The sequence below is a fragment of the Rana temporaria genome, chromosome 1, assembly GCF_905171775.1.
Source record: "Rana temporaria chromosome 1, aRanTem1.1, whole genome shotgun sequence".
In the NCBI taxonomy this organism is placed as follows: domain Eukaryota; kingdom Metazoa; phylum Chordata; class Amphibia; order Anura; family Ranidae; genus Rana; species Rana temporaria.
In genome coordinates, this window is record NC_053489.1 from 655056140 (window position 1) to 655083054 (window position 26915).

Sequence of the window (26915 nt, forward strand, 5' to 3'; positions counted from 1 at the left end):
CGATAGCAGGTCTGGCCGTAGAGGAAGAGTCCAAGGGTCTCCCACTACCATCCTTAAGATTAGTGAGTACCATGCTCTTCTGGGCCATGCTGGAGCTACCAGGATGACTGGTATGTGCTCCACCCGGATCCTGCGCAGCAGGCGGGGTAGTAACTGGAGCGGGGGAAATGCATAAAGAAGTTTGAACTGATGCCAAGGGCAAACCAACGCATCGGTTCCGCAGGCCATCGGATCCCTTGAGCGGGACATGAACCTGTCTAGCTTCTTGTTGAGTCTCGATGCCATGATATCCACGTCCGGCACTCCCCATCTTTGGCAGAGTGCTTGAAAGATTTGTGGATGCAGAGACCATTCCCCCGGCAATAGAGTCTGGCGGCTTAAGAAGTCCGCCTGAAAGTTGTCCACTCCTGGAATGAATATTGCCGATATGCAGGGCACATGAGCCTCTGCCCATAGGAGAATCAAGCTCACCTCTCTCTGAGCGGCTTGACTCCTGGTTCCCCCTTGGTGATTTATGTATGCCACGGCCGTGGCATTGTCTGATTGAATTCTCACCGGGAACCCCTGCAATTTTGACGTCCAAGCCCTGAGGGCTAGTCGAGCAGCTCTGAGCTCCAAGATGTTGATGGGCAACTGCTTCTCTGGCGTTGCCCAAGTACCTTGGCGAGTGCAACCATCCAAAATTGCTCCCCAGCCCGTCAGGCTGGCGTCTGTGGTCACTATCTTCCAAGCCACTGGGCTGAAAGACTTCCCCTTCAGTAGATTCTGAGGGTCTAACCACCAACACAGACTTTGTCGGACTCTTGATGAGAGCGGCAACGGGATATCCAAGGCCTGTGGCCTTCTGCTCCATGCTGACAGGATGGCTGCCTGCAGGATGCGAGTGTGGCTCTGGGCGTATGGTACCGCCTCGAATGTGGCCACCATCTTGCCTAGTAACCTCATACATAGGCGAATAGTCGGTTCCTTCTTGCTTAGAACCAGTAGGATTAATTCCTTGATGGCTTTGACCTTCCTCAGAGGTAGAAACACTCTTTGTTGTTCTGTGTCTAATCTCATGCCGAGATATTCCAACTGCCTTGTGGGCAGGAAAGCTGACTTTTCTCGATTTAGGACCCAGCCGAACTTCTCGAGGTATTGGACCGTGAGGGCCACTGCTCGCTCCAAGCCGGGAGACGAGTGATCTATGACTAGGAGGTCGTCCAGGTATGCTAGGATCGTGACCCCTTGGATCCTTAGTTTGGCTAGGATTGGAGCTAGGACCTTCGTGAACACCCGGGGGGCCGTAGCCAACCCGAAGGGAAGCGCCACGAATTGGAAGTGACGCGAAGCCACCATGAAGCGTAGATATTTTTGATGTGGCTGATAAATTGGAAGATGAAGGTAGGCATCCTTTATGTCTATGGACACCATGAAGTCGTCCTTTTGGAGTGTGGTAGCTGCTGACCGCACGGATTCCATCCGAAATGAGCGGATCTTTAGGTATGTATTTACCATCTTTAGGTCCAAAATTGGCCTGACATCTCCATTGGACTTCGGGATGATGAATAGGTTGGAGTAGAAACCTAGCCCCTGTTCCAGGACTGGTACCTCTACTATTACTTCCTGGGAAAGTAGATGATTTAATGCCGACATTAATGCGGCTCCTTTCTCCGGATCGTTTGGAATCCTCGACTCCTGGAAATGAAGAGGAGGAAACCTTAGGAAATCTAATTTGTAGCCCGTGGCCACGGAAGACCGTACCCACTCGTCGGGAATGCTGGCTTCCCAAACCTCTGAAAAGAGTCGCAGCCTTCCCCCCACCTTCGTGGGTGGGGGCGCCCCTTCATAAGGTCGGCTTGGGGGCTGGTTTTGCTGGTTTGCGAACCCACTGCTTTCTGCCTCTAGCAGCCTGTCCTTGTGATTTGCTGTTAAAGCCGAAGTTTGCTTTCGCAGGAGGCCGTCGATACTGTTTGGCATTAGAGGGCCCCTGCCCAGGGGAGTACTGTCGTTTAAACGCAGGCCCCTGAAACTTCCTCTTAGTTGGCAAGAGAGTACTTTTGCCATTTGAAATGGTTTGAATGTATTTATCTAGGTCTTCTCCGAAGAGTCGTCCTCCATGGAAGGGGAACCCTACCAGGAGCTTCTAGCATGGGGGCTCGGCCTCCCAGCTTTTTAACCATAAGAGTCTTCTCATATGGATAAGGGATAACGATAAACGTGACGCTTGCTGGATAGAATCCTTAATTGCGTCTACTGTAAAACATATGGCCCTAGGGACATCCGAAAATTCTTCTGCCTGCTGGGCAGGAATAAGTTTAAGCATCTGCTTAACTTGATCCGATAATGCTTGAGCAACCCCAATCGCAGCCACAGCTGGCTGTACTACTGCCCCTGCAGTAGTGAAGGAGTTCTTAAGTAGTGCTTCCAAGCGTTTATCAACTGGATCCTTGAATACCTGTATGTTTTCTACAGGGCATGTTAATGATTTGTTAATACATGAGATGGCTGCGTCCACTGCAGGAGTAGCCCATTTCTTGGAAAATTTATCTTCCATAGGATATAGGGCAGAGAATCTTTTAGGTGGTAAGAAGATTTTATCTGGCTTGTTCCAATCTTGGAACAAAACTCCCTCTAGTAGAGGGTGGATCGGAAATACTGCATTGCTTTGAGGCGCCCTCAGTGAGCCCAAAGCTGAAACCGTAGATACCTGGAGATCTGGTACTGGCAAGTTGAATGCATTATGGACCAAGTCCGTTAAGGCTTGAATCCACCAGCTCTCCCCTTGGGAGACTGCTCCAGACTCCTCTGTATCCGGATCTTCGATCCCTGAACCTACTTGGTCCTTGTCCAAGAGGTCGTCCAATTCCCCTGAGGAAAGGACCTCCTCTTCTGAGGGTCCGCGCTCGGGCGACGGAGATCTAATCCGTTTACTGCCCCGCATAGCTGTGGCTATCATTTTTCCCATTCTTTTCTCCATCTCTCTTAAAGAGGTGAGTAATACCTCGTCCGTGACCATCTTAGGGTTGGACTGACCCGCGCCAGCTCCAGCCCCAGATCCCGATGGCCCCAAGGCTCCCTGTGGGGAAAGCAGCGGCATAACTTTGTCCGAGACCTCAGACTCTCTGGGGGAATCCCCACCTCTTGTACCCTCTGACCCGGATGCCATGGTACAATACCGAGGTACACCTGCTACCTATTGGTATTTGGAACTATAAAAGTTAATTGCCCAAACACCTGTTTGGGGGATAAAAAATGCTTCCTCTCCCCTAGATGACTTTTCTTTTTCTTTCGTTTTTGTTTCAAATCCAGGAAAGAAAAAACATTCTGTCCCCCTGAGTAGTATTGCAAAGAAAAACTATGAGATGGAAAAGAAACAGCCTATTTCTAGGCTTGAAAAACAGTCCTCTGAAGACTGCAATATCCTTTCTGGCCACTGTGTGTCCTCGGCGCCCCGTGCTGCCGCTCTGGTCTTTCCTCCCCAGTTCCAAAGTATTGAATGAGCTGTATGGAACAAACAAGGAAGGGCCGCCCCTTCCTTAAGCCACTGACCCGCCCTTCCCCCCCCAGCAATCTCAAACAGGAAATGCCCCTCCCGACAGGGGGGGGGGGTTTGGGAGGAAGGGACCTCTCTGCTCCAGCAAACTGCAGCCTGCAGCCTGGAACCACGAGGAGGTCAGCGTTTTGCCTGCTTTGCAGGCTCTGAGGAGGAAGACTGAATGGAGCATCGCCTGGAGGCTTGCAGGTAAGCACAGCTCTCTGACACACACATATACTTTTATATCACACAGGCCCCACTCAATGCTTTTCCAACACTACAAGGGAGGTCACATCTTATGGGGAATAATACATATAGAGCCATCCTATCTTTATGATATGTGACTAGTTTGCCAGATGCAGTGCATAACTTTAGGCATGTCCCCTGTGACCCCCCAGAAAAAACCTGCTAAGAACCAAGTTCCGCAAGTTTTCCCCTCACTTACCTGCTCCATGCCGCAGGACTTTGCCAAGCAAGAGGCCCAATCTTCCCCCATCTCCGTGGGGATGTCTAGACCTTCAGGCCCTGGGTTCCTATGAAGGATCCACTGTCCTGGGCCCATATAGCACCCTGGCAACAGAAAACATTAGGCACCCAAAGGTTTTCTAAGTTCTGGGCCCAGGGTCCAGCTCTCTAAAAAGAAAAGCATTATGGGCTATACCCCAAGGGTTTGGGGTCCGGTTACTGACCACTTTAGCGCTGAGGCTTTTTTGGACAGAACCGGTAGCTCACCTAATCCCAAGGATGCGGAGGCAAGCTAAACCATGACCAACACCTAAGACACTGGCGTAAAAACTGAGGTACTCCTCCTATGGGAGGGGGTTATATAGGGAGGGGCATTTCCTGTTTGAGATTGCCAGTGTCAACACCTGAAGGTACTCCATATAACCCATATAGTAATGAATATGCCGCTCTGTGTCCCGTGATGTACGATAAAGAAAAGAAAATTCCTGGAAAGAACAGAAAATTCCCAGCCACGGAAATTCTTTTCTGTAGCAACAGGAGGTGAAATTGAAGGCTTGGTTGGTCGAATTTCGAAATCAATGGTGGCACCATGGGATCACAAAACGCACACATTTTCTAATTTTCAAAAGAAAATTCTTTCAAAATTCGACCCATGTATAGTCAGCCTTAGGCTGGCCATACATGGTCACATTTAGTTAAAAAATGTATTTAGAAAATCTTATCTAAAGAATATTGGGAGCCGGCCGGGGGAATTATCCACGGTCACAGACCACCCAAGCCTTTATTGACCCTTTGTTATATGACAAGGAGGGTCAACTACATCTGGTGAGTGAGTGGGGACCTTCACGTGGTGTTTAGGGCTCACACAGAGATGCTTGCCAGTCATGGTGGGCATCACACACCAAAAGCTTGCAAGTTTGAGAGAACTTTGTATATTGGATGCCACACCGGATCATCGGAATTAAAGCGGCTCTTCAGTCATTTTTTCAACTTTCCATCTATTAAATCTTCTGCCCTTCTTTTAACTTTGGATAGTAAAACTGTTTTTTTCTGCCAGTAAATTCCTTATACAGCCCACTTCCTGTTTCTTGTCTGGTAATAAGCACAGCCCTCTCTCTCCCTCTAGTGAGAATTTGCCAGGAAGGGAGGGGGGGGATGAGTCATAGGAGGGCCAATAAGAGCAGCATAGCTGGAGGGGACTAGATGAGGGCAGAGATAACAGGAGACTGCAGAGATCCATGTGTATTCATCCACAGAGGAGAAATTAGCAGGTAAGCAGAGGTGTGTGTATGTCTGTCTGTATTAATATGTATGCGTATGTGTGTCTGTGTGCCTCTGTGTGTCTGTGTAAATCCAGAAAGTGAACAGGCAGCAGCTTCAGCTGCCCACAGTTAAAATGGCTGCAGCCAGACTCAGTGGAGGTAGATTTCTGCAGCATATTTGGCAAGTACAGAATCACAATATATATAAAATAATATGCAAAGTGGTTGGAGGGAAGCTCCAGAATGGCAAATATGTTTTATTTAATGTTTTATTACAAAATAGGTGAGCAGACTGCAGTTTCTCTTTAAGCACTTAATCACTATTTGGACTTCACTTATTTTAAATTTGTGCATGTTGTTTAAAGCGGTTGTAAACCCGCATGAAAAAAAATAATAATAATTTCCTCCTGTAAGGAAAAGTCATAATGAGCTAATATGCACCGCATATTAGCTCATTATGAAATACTTACCTCGGAACGAGGTGCGTATCACTTACCTGGTTCACGCCGAGCGAGATTTCATCTTGCCTCGGCGTGTCTTCCGGGTATCGCCGCTCCAGCGCTGTGATTGGCTGGAGCGGCGATGACGTCACTCCCGCGCGTGCGCACGGGAGATTTAAAACGCGGCAAGTTCCGGCGGCTGCCGGTCCTTTCGCCGTAGATCCCCCCTGCGCATGCGCAGCGGCGCATTGCGAGGGGAATATCTCCTAAACCGTGCAGGTTTAGGAGATATTCTCCTTACCTACAGGTAAGCCTTGTTATAGGCTTACCTGTAGGTAAAAGTACAAAAAGTGGGTTTACAACCACTTTAACGACCGCCGCACGACGATATACGTCGGCAGAATGGCACGGCTGGGCAGATGGACGTACCGGCACGTCGTTTACATCTACCCAGCCGTGGGGCGCACCCGCGACCTGGTCCGAAGCTCCGGGACCGTGAGGCCCGCGGACCCGATCGCCGCTGGGGTCCCGCGATCGGTCCCCGGAACTGAAGAACGGGGAGAGCCGCGTGTAAACACGGCTTCCCCGTGCTTCACTGTGGCGACTGCATCGATCGTGTCATCCCCTTTATAGGGAGACACAATCGATGACGTCACTCCTACAGCCACACCCCCCTACAGTTGTAAACACACACTAGGTGAAACATAACCCCTTCAGCGCCCCCTGTGCTTAACTCCCAAACTGCAACTGTCATTTCCACAATAAAGAATGCATTTTAAATGCATTTTTTGCTGTGAAAATGACAATGGTCCCAAAAATGTGTCAAAATTGTCCAAAGTGTCCGCCATAATGTCGCAGTCACGAAAAAAATCGCTGATCGCTGCCATTAGTAGTAAAAAAAAAAAAATTAATAAAAATGCAATAAAACTATCCCCTATTTTGTAAACGCTATAAATGTTGTGCAAACCAACCGATAAACGCTTATTGTGATTTTTTTTACCAAAAATATGTAGAAGAATACGTATCGGCCTAAACTGAGGAAAAAAAACATATTTTTATATATTTTTGGGGGATATTTATTACAGCAAAAGTAGAAAATATTGCATTTTTTTCAAAATTGTCGCTCTATTTTTGTTTATAGCACAAAAAATAAAAACCGCAAAGGTGATCAAATACCACCAAAAGAAAGCTCTATTTGTGGGGAAAAAAGGCAGCCAATTTTGTTTGAGAGCCACGTCGCACGACCGCGCAATTGTCAGTTAAAGCGACGCAGTCCCGAATCGCAAAAAGGGGCCTGGTCCTTTACCTGCATTTTGGTCCGGTGCTTAAGTGGTTAAAGTTGTGCTAGTATTTTTGGGATTATGTAAGCATATGTCACATTAAGGTTTCATAAGCAAACACTGTTCTTTCACAGAGAATATTTTTTCTTGTGGCCCTTACATCATTGCTTAACCTACAGGTTGTGGAACAGGAGCTGCAGAAAATAATTGATTCTATTATATAGTTTCACAGGTGGCGTGTGTGTATACAGTGCCTTGAAAAAGTATTCATACCTCTTGAAATTTTCCATTTTTTTTCATGTTACTATTACTACCAAAAACATAAATGTATTTGATTGGGATTTTGTGTATTAGACCAACACAAAGTAGCACATAATTGTGAAGTGGAAGAAAAATCATACATGGGTTTCAAAAATGTTTACAAATAAAATATGTGAAAAGTGAGGTGCGCATTTGTATTCAGCCCCCTTTACTCTGATACCCCTAACTAAAATCTAGTGCAAGCAATTTCCTTCAGAAGTCACCTAATTAGTGAATAGAGTTTAATTTAATCTCAGTATAATTACAGCTGTTCTGTGAAGCGCTCATAGGTTTGTTAGAGAACCTTAGTGAACAAAGAGCATCATGAAGGCCAAGGAACACACCAGACAAGACAGGGATAAAGTTGTGCATCAGTGTAAAGCAGGGTTAGGTTATAAAAAAATATCCCAAACTTTGAAAATCTCACAGAGCTCTGTTCAATCCATCATCTGAAAATGTAAAGAGTATGGCACAACTGCAAACCTACCAAGACATGGCCGTCCACCTAAACTGACCGGCCGGGCAAGGAGAGCATTAATCAGAGAAGAAGCCAAGAGGCTCATGGTAACTCTGGAGGAGCTGCAGAGATCCACGGCTCAAGTGGGAGAATCTGTCCATAGGACAACTAATAGTCACGCTCTCCACAAATCTGCCCTTTATGGAAGAGTGGCAAGAAGAAAGCCATTGTTGAAAGAAAGCCATAAGAAGTTCTGTTTGCAGTTTACGAGAAGCCATGTTGGGGACACAGCAAACATGTGCAAGAAGGTGCTCTGGTCAGGTGAGAACAAAATATAAATTTTTTGACCTAAAAGCAAAATGGTATGTGTCGCAGAAAACCAACACTGCATATCACCCTGAATGGGAAGATGGATGGAGCCAAATACAGGACAATCTTAGAAGAAAACCTGCAAAAGACTTGAGACTGGGATGGAGGTTCCAGCAGAACAACGACCATAAACATACAGCCAGAGCTACAATGGAATGGTTTGGATCCAAGTATATTCATGTGTTAGAATGGCCCAGTCAAAGTCCAGACCTAAATCCAATTGAGAATCTGTGGCAAGACTTGAAAATTGCTGTTCGCAAACGCTCTCCATCCAATCTGATAGAGCTTGAGATATTTTGCAAAGAAGAATGGGCAAAAATGTCTCTCTTTAGATGTGCAAAGCTGGTAGAGACATCCCCAAAAAGACTTGCAGCTGTAATTGCAGTGAAAGGGGGTTCTACAAAGTATTGACTCAGGGGGGCTGAATACAAATGTACCCCACACTTTTTACATATTTGTCAAATATTTGGAAAACGGGCGGTCTGAGGAGGCCTGTATGCTGCACAGTTCTATGGATGGTGGTCTGAGAGGCCTGTAATGCTGGACAGTGGTCTGAGGAGGCCTGTAATGCTACACAGTGCTCGAGGTGGTGGTCTGAGGAGGCCTGTAATGTACAGTGCTCAGGGTGGTGGTCTGAGGAGGCCTGTAATGCTACACAGTGCTCAGGGCAGTCTGAGGAGGCCTGTAATATACATTGCTCCGGGTGGTGGTCTGAGGAGGCCTGTAATGCTACACAGTGCTCTGGGCAGTCTGAGGAGGCCTGTAATATACAGTGCTCAGGGTGATGGTCTGAGGAGGCCAGTAATGTACAGTGCTCAGGGTGGTGGTCTGAGGAGGCCTGTAATGTACAGTGCTCAGGGTGGTGGTCTGAGGAGGCCTGTAATGTACAGTGCTCAGGGTGGTGGTCTGAGGAGGCCTGTAATGTACAGTGCTCAGGGTGGTGGTCTGAGGAGGCCTGTAATGTACAGTGCTCAGGGTGGTGGTCTGAGGAGGCCTGTAATGTACAGTGCTCAGGGTGGTGGTCTGAGGAGGCCTGTAATGTACAGTGCTCAGGGTGGTGGTCTGAGGAGGCCTGTAATGTACAGTGCTCAGGGTGGTGGTCTGAGGAGGCCTGTAATGTACAGTGCTCAGGGTGGTGGTCTGAGGAGGCCTGTAATGTACAGTGCTCAGGGTGGTGGTCTGAAGAGGCCTGTAATGTATAGTGCTCAGGGTGGTGGTCTGAGGAGGCCTGTAATGTACAGTGCTCAGGGTGGTGGTCTGAAGAGGCCTGTAATGTACAGTGCTCAGGGTGGTGGTCTGAGGAGGCCTGTAATGTACAGTGCTCAGGGTGGTGGTCTGAGGAGGCCTGTAATGTACAGTGCTCAGGGTGGTGTTCTGAGGAGGCCTGTAATGTACAGTGCTCAGGGTGGTGGTCTGAGGAGGCCTGTAATGTATAGTGCTCAGGGTGGTGGTCTGAGGTGGCCTGTAATGTACAGTGCTCTGGGTGGTGGTCTGAGGAGGCCTGTAATGTACAGTGCTCTGGGTGGTGGTCTAAGGAGGCCTGTAATGCTACACATTGCTCTGGGCGGTCTGAGGAGGCCGGTAATGTACAGTGCTCAGGGTGGTGGTCTGAGGAGGCCTGTAATGTACAGTGCTCTGGGTGGTGGTCTGAGGAGGCCTGTAATGTACAGTGCTCTGGGTGGTGGTCTAAGGAGGCCTGTAATGCTACACAATGCTCTGGGCGGTCTGAGGAGGCCTGTAATGTACAGTGCTCTGGACAGTAATGAGTCAGGACTCTCGGAAGGCATGTAATGCACAGTCCTCTGGACGGTCATCTGAGGAGGCCTGTAATGCTGCACAGTGCCAAGCACGCCATACTACCTTGCTTGCTAGGAGGGGAAGCACTCACGGCTCTACAGGCAGAGCTCCAAGGAAACCCGACGTTCTCATGGGTAAACATCCCTCCCTCACATTTTCGTTCATTGACGAAAAGTGGAATTGATTTTCGTCATAGTTTTCATCAACTTATGAAAATATGGGGTCATTTTCGTTCAATTTTCGTAACTGGAAATACGCCACCGATGAAAATTACGCTGAAAATGTTTTCGTGGACTAAATTAACACTGGACAGCTAGTCTCATCAGATTTGACCTGCTATTTGGTAATGCCACTACTGTGGCCACTTTTGTAACTGTTCTTTATGCTGGGGAGGAAAGGTAGACCTGAGGACCTGCAGTGCCTGGCCCCTGCAGCTAGAGGAGGGAGCACATTCTGCATTTGTGTGCAGTTTCAATAGGTCCGGAACGGCCGCTAAAGGACACACAGTTGTAGCACTCGGCCCATCCTGCTAACAGCAAGACAGAGGTGGACCAAGTGGCCAGTAGTTTCTGTGGAGAGAACACCCAACAGCTGTGTCTATAGCAAAGATTGATGAGTCTGATAGTTCTTTTTGTTCGATCTGTGGGCTGAATGCAAAAAATCTTTTGTTGTAACCCCACTTTAAAAAAAACACAAAAAAACACCTGCAAGACAAAGGCATAATGAGCTAGTATGCACAGCATACTAGCCCATTATGTAATACTCACCTGGGTTTGAAGCCCCCGCTGCGGTGCCCAACACAGCACCGGCCGCCAACATGTCCTCCCGGAGTTAGTTATGGGTATCGCAGATCCAGTGCTGTGATTGGCTGGAGCCGCGATGACGTCACTCCCGCACATGTGTGCAGGAGTGGCCAGTAACGGCACATCCTCCTTTGAAAGGGCATGATCGCCGCTTCTAAAGTGCGCCTGCACATTTGTCTATGGCACATGTGCGTAGACAAATCTTGGGACAACCCATCACCCCAAGCCCCAAAGTCAAAAGTCTCGGAGTCACTTTTGACTCTGACATGACAATGGATGCACAAATAGGATCAGTAGTCAGCGGATCTCACCATCTTCTCCGTCTGCTACGAAGACTCGTTCCCTTCATCCCGAAAGAAGACACAGCAGTAGTGATCGGGACAACTATCAACTCCAGGCTCGACTATGCAAACTCCCTCTACCTCTGACTCCCAAAATAACAGATTGCTCGTCTACAAGTCGTCCAGAACACGGCGGCACGATTGGTAACAGAAAAAAAAACCCTGGGAATCGATCACTCCCTCCTTGAGGTCCCTCCACTGGCTGGCCCTAAAGGACCGAGTCACATTTAAGGCCCTCTGCCTGACGCACAAATGTGTACAAGGAATCGCCCCCCAATATCTATGTGAGAAAATAAAATACCACAACCCCAATCGCATCCTTCGATCAACTAACCAAAATCTACTACAAATCCCCAAGGCCCGCTACAAGACCAAAGGAGAACGAAGATTTGCAGTCCAAGGACCTTGACTGTGGAACGCGTTACCAACTAACATCTGAACGGAAGTGAATCACCTCGCCTTTAGGAAAAAACTCAAGACCCATCTTTTCTGAAGGCTAAAAAGAAGGAAATGGATACCAAGCGCCTTGAGGCGATTCAGTTCACATTTGTAGCGCTATATAAGTTATTCACTCACTCACATCGGTGCAAGTCTTTAGTGTAAATGTCTCCTAAAACGTGTAGGTTTAACTACTTCAGACCCGGGCGTATGTAAAAAGACAGCCTCAAGGTGGCTCTATAAATCCGGGAGGCCGTCTTTTTACGTCCTCCGGACACTGGGGGGGTGCTCGCGTGCCCGGCACGTCACAGCAATGCCGATGCGCGTGCCTGGCGGCCGCGATCGGCAGTTTTAGAGCAGAGACGTGGAGCTCTGTGTGTAAACACAGAGCTCCACGTCCTGTCAGGGAGAGGAGACTAATTCTGTGTCCCTTGTACATAGGGACACAGCATTAGTCACCTCCCCCAGTCAGTCCCCTCCCCCCACAGTAAGAATCACTCCCAGGATCCACATTTACCCCTTCCTCGGCCCCTAGTGTTAACCCCTTCCCTGCCAGTCACATTTATACAGTAATCAGTGCGTTTTTATAGCGCTGTTCGCTGTATTAATGTGAATGGTCCCAAAAATGAGTCAAAAGTGTCCGATGTGTCCGCCATAATATCGCAGTCCTGAAAAAATTTGCAGATCGCCGTATTACTAGTAAAAAAAAAAAAAAAAATAATAAAAAAAAAAAATGTCAGAATTCTATCCCCTATTTTGTAGCCACTATAACTTTTGCGCAAACCAATCACTATACGCTTATTGCGATTTTTTTTATTATTTTTTTTTTTTTTTTACCAAAAATATGTAGAATACATATCGGCCTAAACTGAGAAAAAAATATATATTTTTTTTTTTTTTAAAAATGGGATATTTATTATAGCAAAAAGTAAAACAAATTGTGTTTTTTTTTTTTTTTAATTGTCGCTCTTTTTTTGTTAATAGCGCAAAAAAATAAAAACCGCAGAGGTGATCAAACACCACCAAAAGAAAGGTCTATTTGTGGGGAAAAAAAGGACGTCAATTTTGTTTGGGAGGCACGTCGCACGGCCGCGCAATTTTAATTTAAAGCGACGCAGTGCTGAAAGCTGAAATTTCGCCTGGGCAGGAAGGGGGTATATGTGCCCAGTAGGCAAGTGGTTAGGAGATTTTTCTTGCACCTACAGCCTTAATCTAGGCTTACCTGTAGGTAAATGTGGTCTGTAACGGTTTACATCCACTTTAAGTTTTGACAATAAAACCTAGAAGGTGATTGGTTTCTATGCAGAGCTGCACCATATTCTGCACTCTCCAGTTTTAGTAAATCTCCCTCTTAGTCTAGCCCTTGGCTGGGCTCAAACATTTACCTCTTTAGTCTCGATGGTGACAAAATACATGGGGATTAGAACATGCTACATGTTGCTATCAGCAAGCATACAATATGAAACACGGAGCTCAGCCCTAAAATCTGATGGTATGATAGTCCTATTTTTAATTTAGTAATTAAAAAAAAAAAAAAAAATCTGCCAAAACATTATAAATGCTGTAATCACACAAGATGATCTACACACAGCATAAAGGTCAGAGTCCAACTTTAGTATCTGTGTAGGAGGGCAGGCAGTGTTTTTTTTTTTTCCCCTTCTGCTTTCTGCTGTTTTATAACAAAAGGCGCTAGAACAAGACTATATAATCCTGCAAGCAAACCGAAATAAAATGAAACTGACCACGTTATTAATTCACAATGAAAGTAAATGACCTAATGATGATACAAACACCACAATCCTTCGCCTACAGATGTTATATGTCAAAGCGTTACTTGTTACCTTCCGGATTACCACCAAATTATGACTTATATAATGAATTTTGAATTACATAGTTAGTCCGGTTGAAAAAAAGACACAAGTCAACCAATAAAACAGTAAAATAAAAAAATAAACAATAATATTAAAAAAAATATAAAAAATAAAAACAAGTTCAGCCAATAAAAAGGAGGGACAAAAATGTATCATCATGCAATCCTATGTATGAAAAAAGACACAAGACATCCAATAAAACAATAAAAAATATTAAAACATAAATGTAATAAATAAAACAATAAAACATGTTCAACCAATACAAGGGAAAAAAATCACCCCAAAAATAAAAATGTATTATACGATGCCATATACACATCCTATACCCACAGTTGATCCAGAGGAAGGCAAAAAAAAAAAAAAAACAACACAATTTGCTCCAGCAGGGGAAAAAAATCCATCCTGATCCCCGAGAGGCAATCGGATATTCCCCGGATCAACTTAACCTATAAATAAATAAATTATTCGTCTTGTTTTTTTTTTATTAATTATTATTATTTGTTTATTTTCCAGAACAAAAGGGAAAGCAGCGCTTACCTATAGGTAGTGTAAATATCTCCTAAACATGCACCGTTTAGGAGATATTTCACTTGTAGTCCGGCGAATGCGCGGGGAAGAAACTAAACAGTGTCATTTCTTCCCTAACCTGTGCCGTGAATCGCGGCTCCGGTGTGCATGTCACACGGCTCCGGCGAATCACAGAGCCGGAGTCCGTGGCCCGGAAGGAGGAGGGGCCAGAAAGATGGACGCTGCCTACTCTGGAGACATCGCTGGATTCTTTTGCAGGTAAGTGGCACATAATGGGCTAGTATGCGATGCATACTAGCCCATTATGCTTTTCATTTGCAGGCTTTGCAGCGGGCTAAAGAGGAAGTAAAACCCATCAGGGTTTACTTCCTCTTTTAAATATGTGATACAAATACAAATGTGAATGCACTAACTGACTATGAAAATGACCAAAAAAACATCCAATATTGAATAAATCCCCAAAAATCTAGCTGAGGTATGCATATATGTATCAATAAAGTGCAAAGTGCTCAAAAAATAACACATCAGGGGTTATTTATGAAAGGCAAATCCACTTTGCACTACAAGTGCACTTGGAAGTGCAGTCACTGTAAATCTGAGGGGTAGATCTGAAATGAGGGGAAGCTCTGCTGATTTTATCATCCAATCATGTGCAAGCTAAAATGCTGGTTTTTATTTTCCTTGCATGTCGCCCTCGGATTTACAGCGACTGCACTTCCAAGTGCACTTTCTGTGCAATTTCAAGTGCACTTTGCACTTGTAGTTTGCACTTGTAGTGCAAAGTGGATTTGCCTTTAGTAAATAACCCCCAATGTGCCATAATCTATAATAAGTGCAAAATAAAGTCCATCTCGGTAATGATCCAAAAAATGTGTATCTACTAAAAAATAAAAATTAAACATGTGTATGAAATATATATAAAAAAATATGCTCAAATAAAATACACATTATTTAAAAAAAAAAAAAATTATAATAAAAAAAAAAAAAAAAAATATATATATAATTCCACATATGATGCGAAACCAGAAAAAGACTTGTCGGGCAAATGAATGGCGGGAAAGTCTCGCTACCTTCCTCCGTTAAATGGTTAAGTCTGAAGTGGGATAAAAAAAAAAAAAAATAAATAAAATACACATAAATAAAAGTTCATAAATGCGAATAAATGTAAACGATCGATGGTGACAATCAGTGATATCTTGTATGGAGATCAGCTGTGATAAAAAACACACAACGTGATCCTCCACCAGTCGCACCAAACTGACTCACCGACTGAAGTGGCTGGTAAATTTGCAAACCATTTTAATTATTTACATTTCTTCACATTTATGAACTTTTATTTCTGTGTTTTTATTTGAGTATATATATATATATATATATATATATATATATATATATATATATATATTTTTTTTTTTTTAATACACGTTTTTTTAGTAGATACCAATTTTTTGGGATCATTAACAAGATGGACTTTGTTATTTTGCATTCATTATAGATTATGGCCCATGGTGTTATTTTTTGAGCACTTTGCACTTTATTGATACATATATGCATACCTCAGCTAGATTTTGGGGGATTTATTCAATATTGGATGTTTGTTGGTAATTTTCATAGTCTGTTAGTATATTCACATTTGTATTTGTATGACATAGTTAAGGATCAGTGCTGCTTTGCCTTTTTTTTTTTGTTTAAAAAAAAAACAAAAGAACTGACCAATAATTCTTTTCATTATAGGTAAAGTTGATCCGGGGAAAATCCGAATTGCCTCTCGGGGGATCAGGAAGGATTTTTTCCCTGCTGTAGCAAATTGGATCATGCTCTGCTGGGGTATTTTGCCTTCCTCTGGATCAACTGTGGGTATGGAGTTGGGTATATGGGATTTTTCCTATTATATTTTAGTATATTTATATGTTCTAATATTTTTTATTGTTTATTTTATTGTCATTTGTATTTGTATCACATAGTTAAGGATCAGCACTGCTTACCCATTTTTTGGTCCTGCCAAAAATTAGGGCAGCTGCGATTCAGCATTTATTGTATTCAACTTATCTTTTCCATTATTGATCTTCGGCGCCGTGTTGCCATATTTTTCTGTTATTTATTTATTTACTTAAAGCGGTTGTAAACCTAAAATTGCAACTTTCTATTTCTACAGGCATTCTAATAGCCCCAATTCGTCTCTGTCTTTTTTTTTTTCCCTACCTGCTTCCTTCTCCTGATATCGCCGATATCCCGAATGGTGACGTCACTCCGCGCATGCGCCGTTCGTTCGTTAATCCGGCCAGCCGAGACCCTGCCGGTCACTAGCTCTGTTTATGTCGGGGTTGCGTCATTTCCTGCTGTTGACGTCAGCCCTGACATCGCGCAATGTTTTTCATTGTTATTTCCTACCTCCCCCTCCCCAAGAGGCTCATGGTTGTTTACCTTCATACCTTGCGACTCCTACGTCACAGGGTTTGAAGGAGGAAGAAGGCGCGCAAGACACAGCTTCTCTTCGTTTCCATAGTAACCGGAAACGAAGAAGAGGCTTGAATATTTGCCGTAGTGCGCACGCGCGGGATTACAGCAAGCGTCATCAAGTGTGGGCGGAAGTTTTTACAGCAGCAGATGCGGAAGACCTAAAGACGAATGGCGCTGGCATAGGACCAGGAAGCCCAGGGACAAAGGTACCGATTACACCGCAAATATAATAATTGAATTGATTGTATAAGGATCGTTGGGTGCAGCGGGAAACTGTCTTTAGGAAAATGCTAATAATGAAATAAGTAGATGGGGGTTTACAACCGCTTTAATGTATAACTAAAGGCAACGCTTTTTTTTGAGTTTGGATAGGGAGTGGAGAGGGATTAGAACCCCTGTCAGTTTTGATTGCTGTCTGTGCTCCCGTAGGGAGATTCCACCTCTCTAGTTGTCCTGCTTACCATTATCATTAAGAGTGAAAGTAAAAGAAATTTTGGGATTTTCCCCTGAAAAGTAATAGAGGGGAAATCTTGCAATGGGGACACTAGTTCGGGTGACCCAGAGGTCCCCAAGAAATGTCCTTAATTTGCAGGGATTTCCTCTCACTTCCTGTTTGGCTGTGAGACAGGGGAAAAAAAGAGAATTTTCAGCAACGGGACACAGATGGCAAAAAAATAAATAAAAAAATCTAGCAGAGGTCATAACCCTCCCTTACTCATCCAAAAATGTAAAAATAATTAGCCTATGGTTCTACTTTAGGATAAAAAAAAAGCAGCACGTCAAAAATATTTATAAGGATTTAAAGTCGAAGTCCAGCCTGAGCTCGTTAGGCTGTACTCCTTCCACGGATCACAGGAGTGCAATTTGTTTTGCACTCCTGTGACCCGTTTTCAGCAGAGAGCGGTCTGAAGTCCACTCTCTGCTGACGTCGCCAAGATCGGTCCAGGCACCAGGTCATCCCGACAACAAAGTCTGGATATGCCAATTGCCTGGACCGACACCTGTCTCAGCCTCTCAGCGAGCCACTGAGAGCCTGAGACGGGCCCCTCCATAGCTCAGCGCTCCAATGAGCGAGGAGGGAGATGAGCAGAGAGCTCATTGCTGTTGTATCTTGTTGCTGCTTTGTGTTTTCTATGCAACTGCATGTTCATATCACTCAGTACATCTTTTGTTTTTATATTTATCTGTATTACCCCACCTTTGTTCTATCTTTTTCTTTTTACAAAGCTATGGCTCTGTACTAGAGCTGCACGATTTTGGCTAAAATGAGAATCACAATATTTTGCTTAGAATAAAGATTACGATTTTCTCATGATTCTCGTGGTGTAACATCTTCTTTCACAATATACCAAAAAAATTGGGCTAACTTTCCTATTTATTTTTTATTTTATTTTTTTATTCATTAAAGTGTATTTTTTTTTTTTTAACTGCATTTGAAAGACCGCTGCACAAATACGGTGTGTCATAAAATATTGCAACAACCACCATTGTATTCTATAGGGTCTCTGCTTAAAAATGTTTATATATATATATATATATATACACATATACACACACACACACACACACACACACACACACACACACACATATATATATATATATATATATATATATATATAAAATCATGTTTGGGTGTTGCCAGTAATTTTCTAGCAAAAAATTATGATTTTTACTTGTAAGCAACAAATGTCAGAAATGGTTTGGTCTTTAAAGGGGTTGTAAAGGTAAAAAAAAAATTCCCTAAATATCTTCCTTTACCTTAGTGCAGTCCTCCTTCACTTACCTCATCCTTCCATTTTGCTTTTAAATGTCCTTATTTCTTCTGAGAAATGCTCACTTCCTGTTCTTCTGTCTGTAACTCCACACAGTAATGTGAGGCTTTCTCCCTGGTGTGGAGAAATCCTCTTGAGGGGGGAGGGGGCGAGCAGGAGTGTCAGGACGCCCACTAACACACAGCTCCTTTCTCTATCTGCAAATTAGAGAGGGTCCTGACACTCCTGCTCGCCCCCTCCCCCCTCAAGAAGATTTCTCCACACCAGTGAGAAAGCCTTGCATTACTGTGTGTAGTTACAGACAGAAGAACAGGAAGTGAGGATTTCTCAGAAGAAATAAGGACATTTAAAAGCAAAATGGAAGGATGAGGTAAGTGAAGGAGGACTGCACTAAGGTAAAGGAAGCTATTTAGGAAAAACCTTTTTTACCTTTACAACCCCTTTAAATGGTTAAACTTCCTTTATTTACTCGCCGGAATTCTTTCCATTGATAAAAGAACAAAAAGATACTTTGTTTCTACTTATTCGCCATGTTGCAATAAAAGTTGGCTGCCTGGATTTTTTATTTTTTTTCCAGCTGTGGGAACACTACACTTTTTAGAAAGAATCGTGACATGCTGTATTAAAGATTGGGAAGGGAAAAAGATCGCAATTTTGATTCTTAAAGCGGGGTTCCAATCACAATTAGCATTTTTTAAATGTATGTCCTTTCATCATGCGTTTTTATAATATTACTATTTTACAATCCGCCGCCGCTCCGCATAGTTTATAAAACTATATTTTTTGAATAACTATGTCCACACCGTTGTCATTTTGCTTGTGGGCATTGTGAAGCCCACAAGCACTTACTTCCTGGAAGTCTTGGATGGGGACAGCACACTGCATCTTGGGAAATGATGACACACATTTCCCAGGAGTATTAGAGGGAGATGATGTCAGAATCCTAGGTGATTCCAAAGGCAGATTTCGTAGGACCGCATAGCAACAGGCATTTAGGTCTAATGAGCACAATAATGAAAAAACATTTTTGGGATTGAAGCTCTACTCTGTACATTAGTAGAAACAATGAGACAAAAATAAGTCAATACATTCTGCATTCAAAAAAAGGAAATGGCTCATAATTAAAGTTTATGCATAGGCAAATCTTTTTTTTTTTGGAGAGAGAATAAAAAAAAGAAAAAAAATTAGACCATTGTCAATGGCACAGATGTCCCCAATAAAAATGTTTCTTTTGCTTATTCAGGTAACAACATGTAAAATTATAGATTTCCAGTCACTGTGGTCACCAGGACTAATAAAGAGGGTAAATCTCCCCAACAAACATCAATGAAAAATCTGACCGGTCAAACCCTCCTCTGCTCCATCCAAAACTAAACACTTTGGGGCAGATCCACATACAATTGGATGGGCGCAGCGTATGTGAAATACGCTACGCCGCCGTAACTTACTTTGCTTTCTTTGAAATCCACAACAAATTCGCGCCGTAAGTTACGGCGGCGTAGCGTATCTCTCGCGGCGTAAGGGCGCTGAATTCAAATGCGGCGGGTAGGGGGCGTGTTTCATTTAAATGAAGCGCGTCCCCGCGCCGAATGAACTGCGCATGCGCCGTCCCTAAAATTTCCCGACGTGCATTGCTCTAAATGACGTCGCAAGGACGTCATCGGTTTTGACGTCAACGTAAATAGCGTCCAGCCCCATTTACGGACGACTTACGCAAACGACGTCAAATTTTAAAATTTAGACGCGGGAATGACGGCCACACTTAACATTGAGTACGCCACCAGATAGCAGCTTTAACTATATGCCGGAAAAAGCTGAACGGAAACGACATAAAAGAATGCGACGGCCGCGCATACGTTCGTGGATCGTCGGAAATAGCTAATTTGCATACTCGACACGGATTACGACGTGAACGCCACCCATCGAACGCCGAAGAATTGCATCTTAGATCTGAAGGCGTACGAAGATGTACGCCTGTCGGATCTAACCCAGATGCCGTTGTATCTTGTTTTGAGGATTCAAAACAAAGATACGACGCAGGAAATTTGAAAGTACGCCGGCGTATTAGTAGATACGCCGGCGTACTTCCTTTGTGGATCTGCCCCTTTAAGTAATTAAAACCTTCATGACTAAATGTTAAAGATTTGATATGCACTGGTTATTAAAAGCAATAACTTTTTTACCACTTTGCACAGCAAAATGATTTTTTTAAGCACACGTAGCGACCTCACTTGGAATTTAGTTTACAAAAAATACCCGAGCATAATTATTTAATTTTTTTAACCACTTGAGATCCGCGCTATAGACGAAAGATGTCCACAGTGCGGCTCTCAAGTGCCGGTTGGACGTCCTGTTGTTTACATGGGGGGTGCGCAGCAGGGAAACAATGTGCCCGGCGCATCGCTGGGAAGCAGATGCACGTGTCTGGTGGCCGCGATGTCCGCCAGGTACCTGCGATCTGCGGTGACAGCAGGGACGTGGAGCTCTGTGTGTAAACACAGAGCTCCACGTCCTGTCAGGGAGAGAGGAGACCGATCTGTGTCCCTTGTACATAGGGACACAGCATCGGTCACCTCCCCCAGTCAGTCCCCTCCCCCCACACAGTTAGAACACACCCAGGGAATACATTTAACCCCTTCCTCACCCCCTAGTGTTAACCCCTTCCCTGCCAGTCACATTTATACAGTAACTAGTGCATTTTTATAGCACTGATCGCTGTATAAATGTGAATGGTCCCAAAATTGTGTCAAAAGTGTCCGATACGTCCGCCGCAATATCGCAGGCCTGACCAAAAAAAAAAAACGCAGATCGCCGCCATTACTAGTAAAAAAAAAATAAAAAAATCATAAATCTATCCCCTATTTTGTAGGCGCTATAACTTTTGCGCAAACCAATGCGATTTTTTTTTTAACAAAAATATGTAGAAGAATACGTATCGGCCTAAACCGAGGGAAATTTTTAATTTAAAAAAAAAAAAAAAAATGGGATATTATTATAACAACAAGTAAAAAAGATTGTGTTTTTTTTTCAAAATTTTCTGTCTTTTTTTTGTTTATAGCGCAAAAAATAAAAATCGCAGAGATGATCAAATAACACCAAAATAAAGCTCTATTTGTGGGAAAAAAATGATAAAAATATAATTTGGGTACAGTGTTGCGCAATTGTCATTCCCAAAATAGTGTCAAAAGTGTCTGATGTGTCTGCCATAATGTTGCAGTCATGAAAAAAAAAAAAAAAAAAACGCTAATCGCTGCCAAAACAAGTAAAAAAAAAATTATAATAATAATAAAAATTTCATAAAACTACCCCCTATTTTGTAGACGCTATAACTTTTGCGCAAACCAATCAATATACGCTTATTGTAATGCAGGCCAATGTCCCTCTTTTCACGGGTCCTGCGCCCCCGTACCTCAGGCCAAATGAGGTACTGCAGGCATATTTAACTTAAATTTTGCGAGTCAACACTCCGAGCCAAAATAATAAAAAAAAAAGGAAGTTGCTCGCAAATCAAAACGTTTTCAAACCAAGTTACTCTCAGAGCCGGTTCACACTGGGGCGACTCGTCAGGCGACACAGCCGCCTGACAAGTCGCGTCCCATTCTAGTGGATAGAACCCTTCTAATAGGAGAGACGCAAGTCGCTCCGACTTAGAAAATGGTTCTTGTATAACTTCGGGGGCGACTCGGGGCGACCTGCATTGACTTCTATACAGAAGTCATTTTGCAAATCGCCGTAGAAGTCGTCTTCGGGTCGCCTGACTGAGTCGCCCCCGAAGTCGTGCCGCCCCTGTATGAACCGGCTCTTACTCCACTGTATTCTGGATATTTTTGTTGTTATTCTGGTTTTGGGTTTAATTTGTCTTGAAAGTCTCTAGAAGAGATATAATTAGGTTGATTGTTTTTCCCGCCAGCTAGAACTCTGCAATAAACGCTTCTGTGCAAGACTGACTCTTCCCTCATAATTACAGCTGTCTTCATCCTCCCACATTCAGTCTGCCTTGGTGACAGATGTTAAAAATATCGAACTGCTTAAACAATTGTGTGTTTCTATAAGGGAGGACTAAGCGATAGGTGAGCGCAGCCTACACATATAGGTGTGACTCATAAGTTCTCCAACAACCTTTCCTCTGTAGTACAGCTGGATTCTTCAAAGAGAGTAGGAAGAAAGTGTGAACCTAACCCGGCCTTCAGCCACCGACACCTTCACACCAAACCCCGATCGTTTTCTATATACAATTAGCAACACATTACAAAACTCAACGATCATCACCGGGGACAATGAGTACAGGGCACACCCACCTCTAGGTAAAAAGGGACCTGGCATCGGATATATATTCTCATGGTAGGTGCAAGCATAATCATTATGTATTATCGTATTTATCGGCATATACCGCGCACTTTTTCCCCCCTTAAAATCAGGGGGAAAACGTGGGTGCGCGATATATGCCGATACCCGCTTCCTGCGCTGTGTTTGAACGCCGCCGCCGACATATACCGAGCGCAGTACACTCGGGTACACTCGGCCAGGCTCGGCTCCCTTCGCGGTCACGCCCTGTGCCGCCTCCTAGCCTTAATGCGAGAGAAGCCGAGCATGGCCGAGTGTGCCCGAGTGCCCTAACTTCAATTTGTTCAAATAAGTTTTGGTATCATCAAACATCAACATCTAAGTATTCCTGGTACCCCTTCTGGCCAAGATTAAAGCCTCGTACACACGATCCAATTGTTGGCCAACTGAGTGTCTGATTTTCGTTTGTGCCAGGATCTTGTCTTGCATACTAACGGTACACAATTTTCATGCAACAAACGCGAACGTAGTGACGTACTACAAGGATTTTCAGCTCTTGAGCGCCAACCTTTGGGCCCTTTCTGCTAATTTTGTCTTTGGTGAGCATGGACGTCCGCAGGTAGGGGCTCTCTGCCCTGACACATCTGATGTCCCTCCCTCACCCCCGGCCCGATCATCGGATGAGATGGCTCGGCAGCTCGACCGTTCTGCTGTTCCTCTTCAGTGATTGGCTGCCTGCCTGTGTACATGTTGTGTAGATCCGGCAGGCCAGCAATGGGGGGGGGGGGGGCAATAGTCAAGAAGGTATTGTTGCCAGCTGCAGTGTCCGCCACTGACTTTTTCTGATTCAGCCGGTTGCTCTCTGCCCTGACACATCTTTTATATATATATATATATATATATATATATATATATATAGAAAAAAATAAAACGCCCCTGACCCCAGTAGCTCGCACTCAGAAGCGAACGTGCACGTACTGTATAGCCTGCTCCTGATGAGTGGATTAAGTCCACGAAACGCGTCGAGCCTCCCCCCTTTTTTTTTTTAGATCATATCTCAGCAGCCATGTACCTACCATGGGTTTTTATGTGGTTGAATCATCAATTAATTTTATACATTTTTTTATATTTCTCTGCGCTCATTGCTGGTTCATCAATTATCATGTATATTAGTGTTATTTTTATGTTATCAATGATATTATGTGACTACCAATCATGTTATATTCTATTATATGTACCCTATATTGATTTTTTGATGCCTCCAATGTACTATGCTCAATTATATTATTTAATAAACGTATGCTCTTTTTTGATTTAACCTACCCACATGTGATGTTTCATATAAAGTCCCACCATCCCCAACATTCTCCCCTCTTTTCCTCCCTCTTCCATCAATTACATGGGATGGAGACCTATGTGCCTCCGAGTCATGGTCTCATCAAAAAGTCCCACCTCTATATATATTATTTTGATATATATATATATACAGCCCTCAAAATTTTAACTCGCCTACTAGCATTTGGCGAGTGGATTTAAGCTGGGGGCGAGTGATGACAGGGCTGCATGACCAATCTCCCTCCAATCTGTGCCTACACTTAGAGTCCCGATGAGATTGGCGGCCGAAGAGGAAAGGTGCATGCTCGGAAAAAGTAGTCTGTTGAGCGGCGTACAGGCAGATCAGTACACAGGTGCTCTCCTTACAATTCTCATTAAGCCATGGGACCTAACAGTATGACCTCTCTGAGCCTGCCCCCTCCCCCGGGCCCCCAACCAATGTAGCTGGAGAGCAGAAAGTAATGAGTGAGGTGGAGGATTGCAAAAATGACCACTCCGGTGCAGCGCTCACTGAAAGTTGCCCTGACATGAGAGCGGCAGCCTTCTAGTTTGTGCAGTTTTCTTCTCCTTGTGCTCTATGTAAGTTTAGCCTGAGCACTGTGAACAGACTGGTCTCAATGTGTGCTGTGCGCTGTCAGTGTGCGCTGTGCTATGGTGTCAATGGCTGTGCAGTTGTGTGGATCTCAGCGCTGTATTGTACTTCCTCCCGCTGTGCTGCAGCTCCTCTCCTCTCTGCCAGCCTGAATAAAAGGGGGAAGTGGGGACATGCAAGCGTGGAGCCGCACACACAGGCTCCTGATGATGAGATGAATGGGAGAGAGAGGATGGATGGGAGTTGCAGAGGAGACAGCAAGAGAATGGGGAAGAGACCCAGTTCTAGTGCCCTGTCCCTCTGGTCTGCCCCCAGTGCCCTGTCCCTCTGGTCTGCCCCCAGTGCCCTGTCCCTCTGGTCTGCCCCCAGTGCCCTGTCCCATTTTGTTAAAGTTGATGTTGGTAATATTTAATTTTGTAACTTGATTCTGCATAAAACATTGTCATTCCATGAGATAATCTATGAGGGCGTGTTTACGGGTGCAATTAGGAGCAGGGCAGTGTATGAATAATATATATATATATATATATATATATATATATATATATATATATTTGTTTTCACCCCATGTTCATATATAATTATAAAATATGCAAAGAAAGTTTTTTTTTTTTGTTTTTTTGTTTTAACCATAACAAGACTTTACAAGTCTAATTTGATTGTTAAAAAGATTAAAGGTTTTATTTTATGAATTCCACAAGATGCCTGATATTTGAAGTCCACATTGGATTGTCCATCCCTGACCTGCATGGAATAAAAACTATTAGAGATATAAGAGAGACAAAGATTCACCTCCTTCTCTTCCTCCATCCTGAGACGATCTTCCTCTTTCTTCCTCTCTTCTTCACGCTTTACATCCATTTTCTTCTTCTCCTGACGCTCAGCTTCCTCGGCCTATAGAGACCCAAAGAGATTATTTTACTAAACCAAAAAATACAAACAGCCCGTGTTTTAGAAGCTATTAGGAGGCCAAATTTATAATGTATTACCCAGGTAATCCCCACTCCTTTGTAGATCTATTCAAAGACCAACATTCATTGGAAGCTTAGACGTGTGTGGAAGTTGTGTATTGACCACTCAGGAGCAGAGCTCAAAAGGGACAAAAGAGGCACCTTCCACCCCTCTGAGTACACAAGACCAAATGGCAGCAGTACGGGGCTCCTCGATTGCTCCCGAGGTGGAGGGCGGGAGGGGGCCCCCTTTTCGCACCCAGTAGAAATGATCGGCCGGAGGTGCTTACAATGGTTATTACAATGTTATTTTGACCTATCATACATGGACAATTACTAGTTCAAATTTAGATTTAGTTCTATATGGTAAAGTTCCTTTTCACGTAAAGTGTTCCTGCACACTGGGGGCCAGATTCTTGTAGAATCTGCGGCGGCGAAGCGTAAGCCATTTACACTACGCCGCCGCAAATTACTGCAGCAAGTGCCGTATTCTCCAAGCACTTGCTCCGTAATTTGCGTCGGCGTAGTGTAATTGGCCTGGCGTAAGACCGCGTAATTCAAAGGGGGCGGCTTGTATTTAAATTAAGCGCGCCCCCGCGCAGATCGAACTGCGCATGCGCCGGGCGGAAAAATAGCCCAGTGCGCATGCTCCAGCTCACGACGGAAAACGTCAATGACGCAGACGTCAGCGTCATTGACGTAAAGTCGTATTCGCGAACGACTTACGAAAACGACGTAAACAACGGAAAAAGCCGACGCTGACCCGACGCCATACTTAACATGGCATACGACGGACCTACGTAAACTTGCCCCTCATTATAGCAGGGGCAAGTTTACGCTTACGGAAACGTCGTAAAATCACTGCGTCGTCCGCGCGTACGTTCGGGAATCTCGCGTAACTAGCTAATTTGCATAGACGAAGGGGAAAACGACGATGCGACACCTAGCGGCGGGAAAAATAATTGCATTTAAGATCTAACAGCGTAAGAGCCTTACGCCTGTCAGATCTAATGGGTATCTATGCGTAACTGATTCTAAGAATCAGTCGCATAGATACCCTGGGCCAGATTAGGACTTACGACGGCGCAAATGGTGTTGTGCCGTCGTAACGCCTTTGAGAATCTGGCCCTGGGTGTTTAATCCCAACGCATGAGATTCTGGTGTTTAGGTGCCCGGTGGAAGGCACAGGTTCACCATCCAGCCCCACTGCCGGTAGCCTATAAGGCCTCATGCACACTGAATTAACTCCAGAGATAAAACGATAATTCTCCCACTCTACAAGACTCTGGTCCGGCCGCACCTGGAGAATGCTGTCCAGTTCTGGGCACCAGTCCTCAGGAAGGGTGTACTGGAAATGGAGAGAGTGCAAAGAAGGGCAACAAAGCTAATAAAGGGTCTGGAGGATGTTAGTTATGAGGAAAGGTTGCGAGCACTGAACTTATTCTCTCTGGAGAAGAGACGCTTGAGAGGGGATATGATTGCAATTTACAAATATCGTACTGGTGACCCCACAATAGGGATAAAACGGAAGGGAGTTTAACAAGACACGTGGCCACTCATTAAAATTAGAAGAAAATAGGTTTAACCTTAACCACTTCCCGACCAGCCGCCGTGGTTTTACAGCGGCAGGTCGGCTCCCCTTCGAGAGAGC

General features: G+C 44.3%; 1 protein-coding gene across 1 annotated transcript in view; it reads right to left on the reverse strand.

Moving 5' to 3' along the window:
* DDRGK1 (DDRGK domain containing 1) overlaps positions 1-26915 on the reverse strand; it is an 89040-nt gene that overhangs the window by 58889 nt on the left and 3236 nt on the right. The window contains exon 2 of the mRNA XM_040335509.1: positions 25107-25208. Within this exon, the coding sequence (XP_040191443.1) occupies positions 25107-25208 (102 nt within the window). The remainder of the gene's footprint in view (positions 1-25106; positions 25209-26915) is intronic.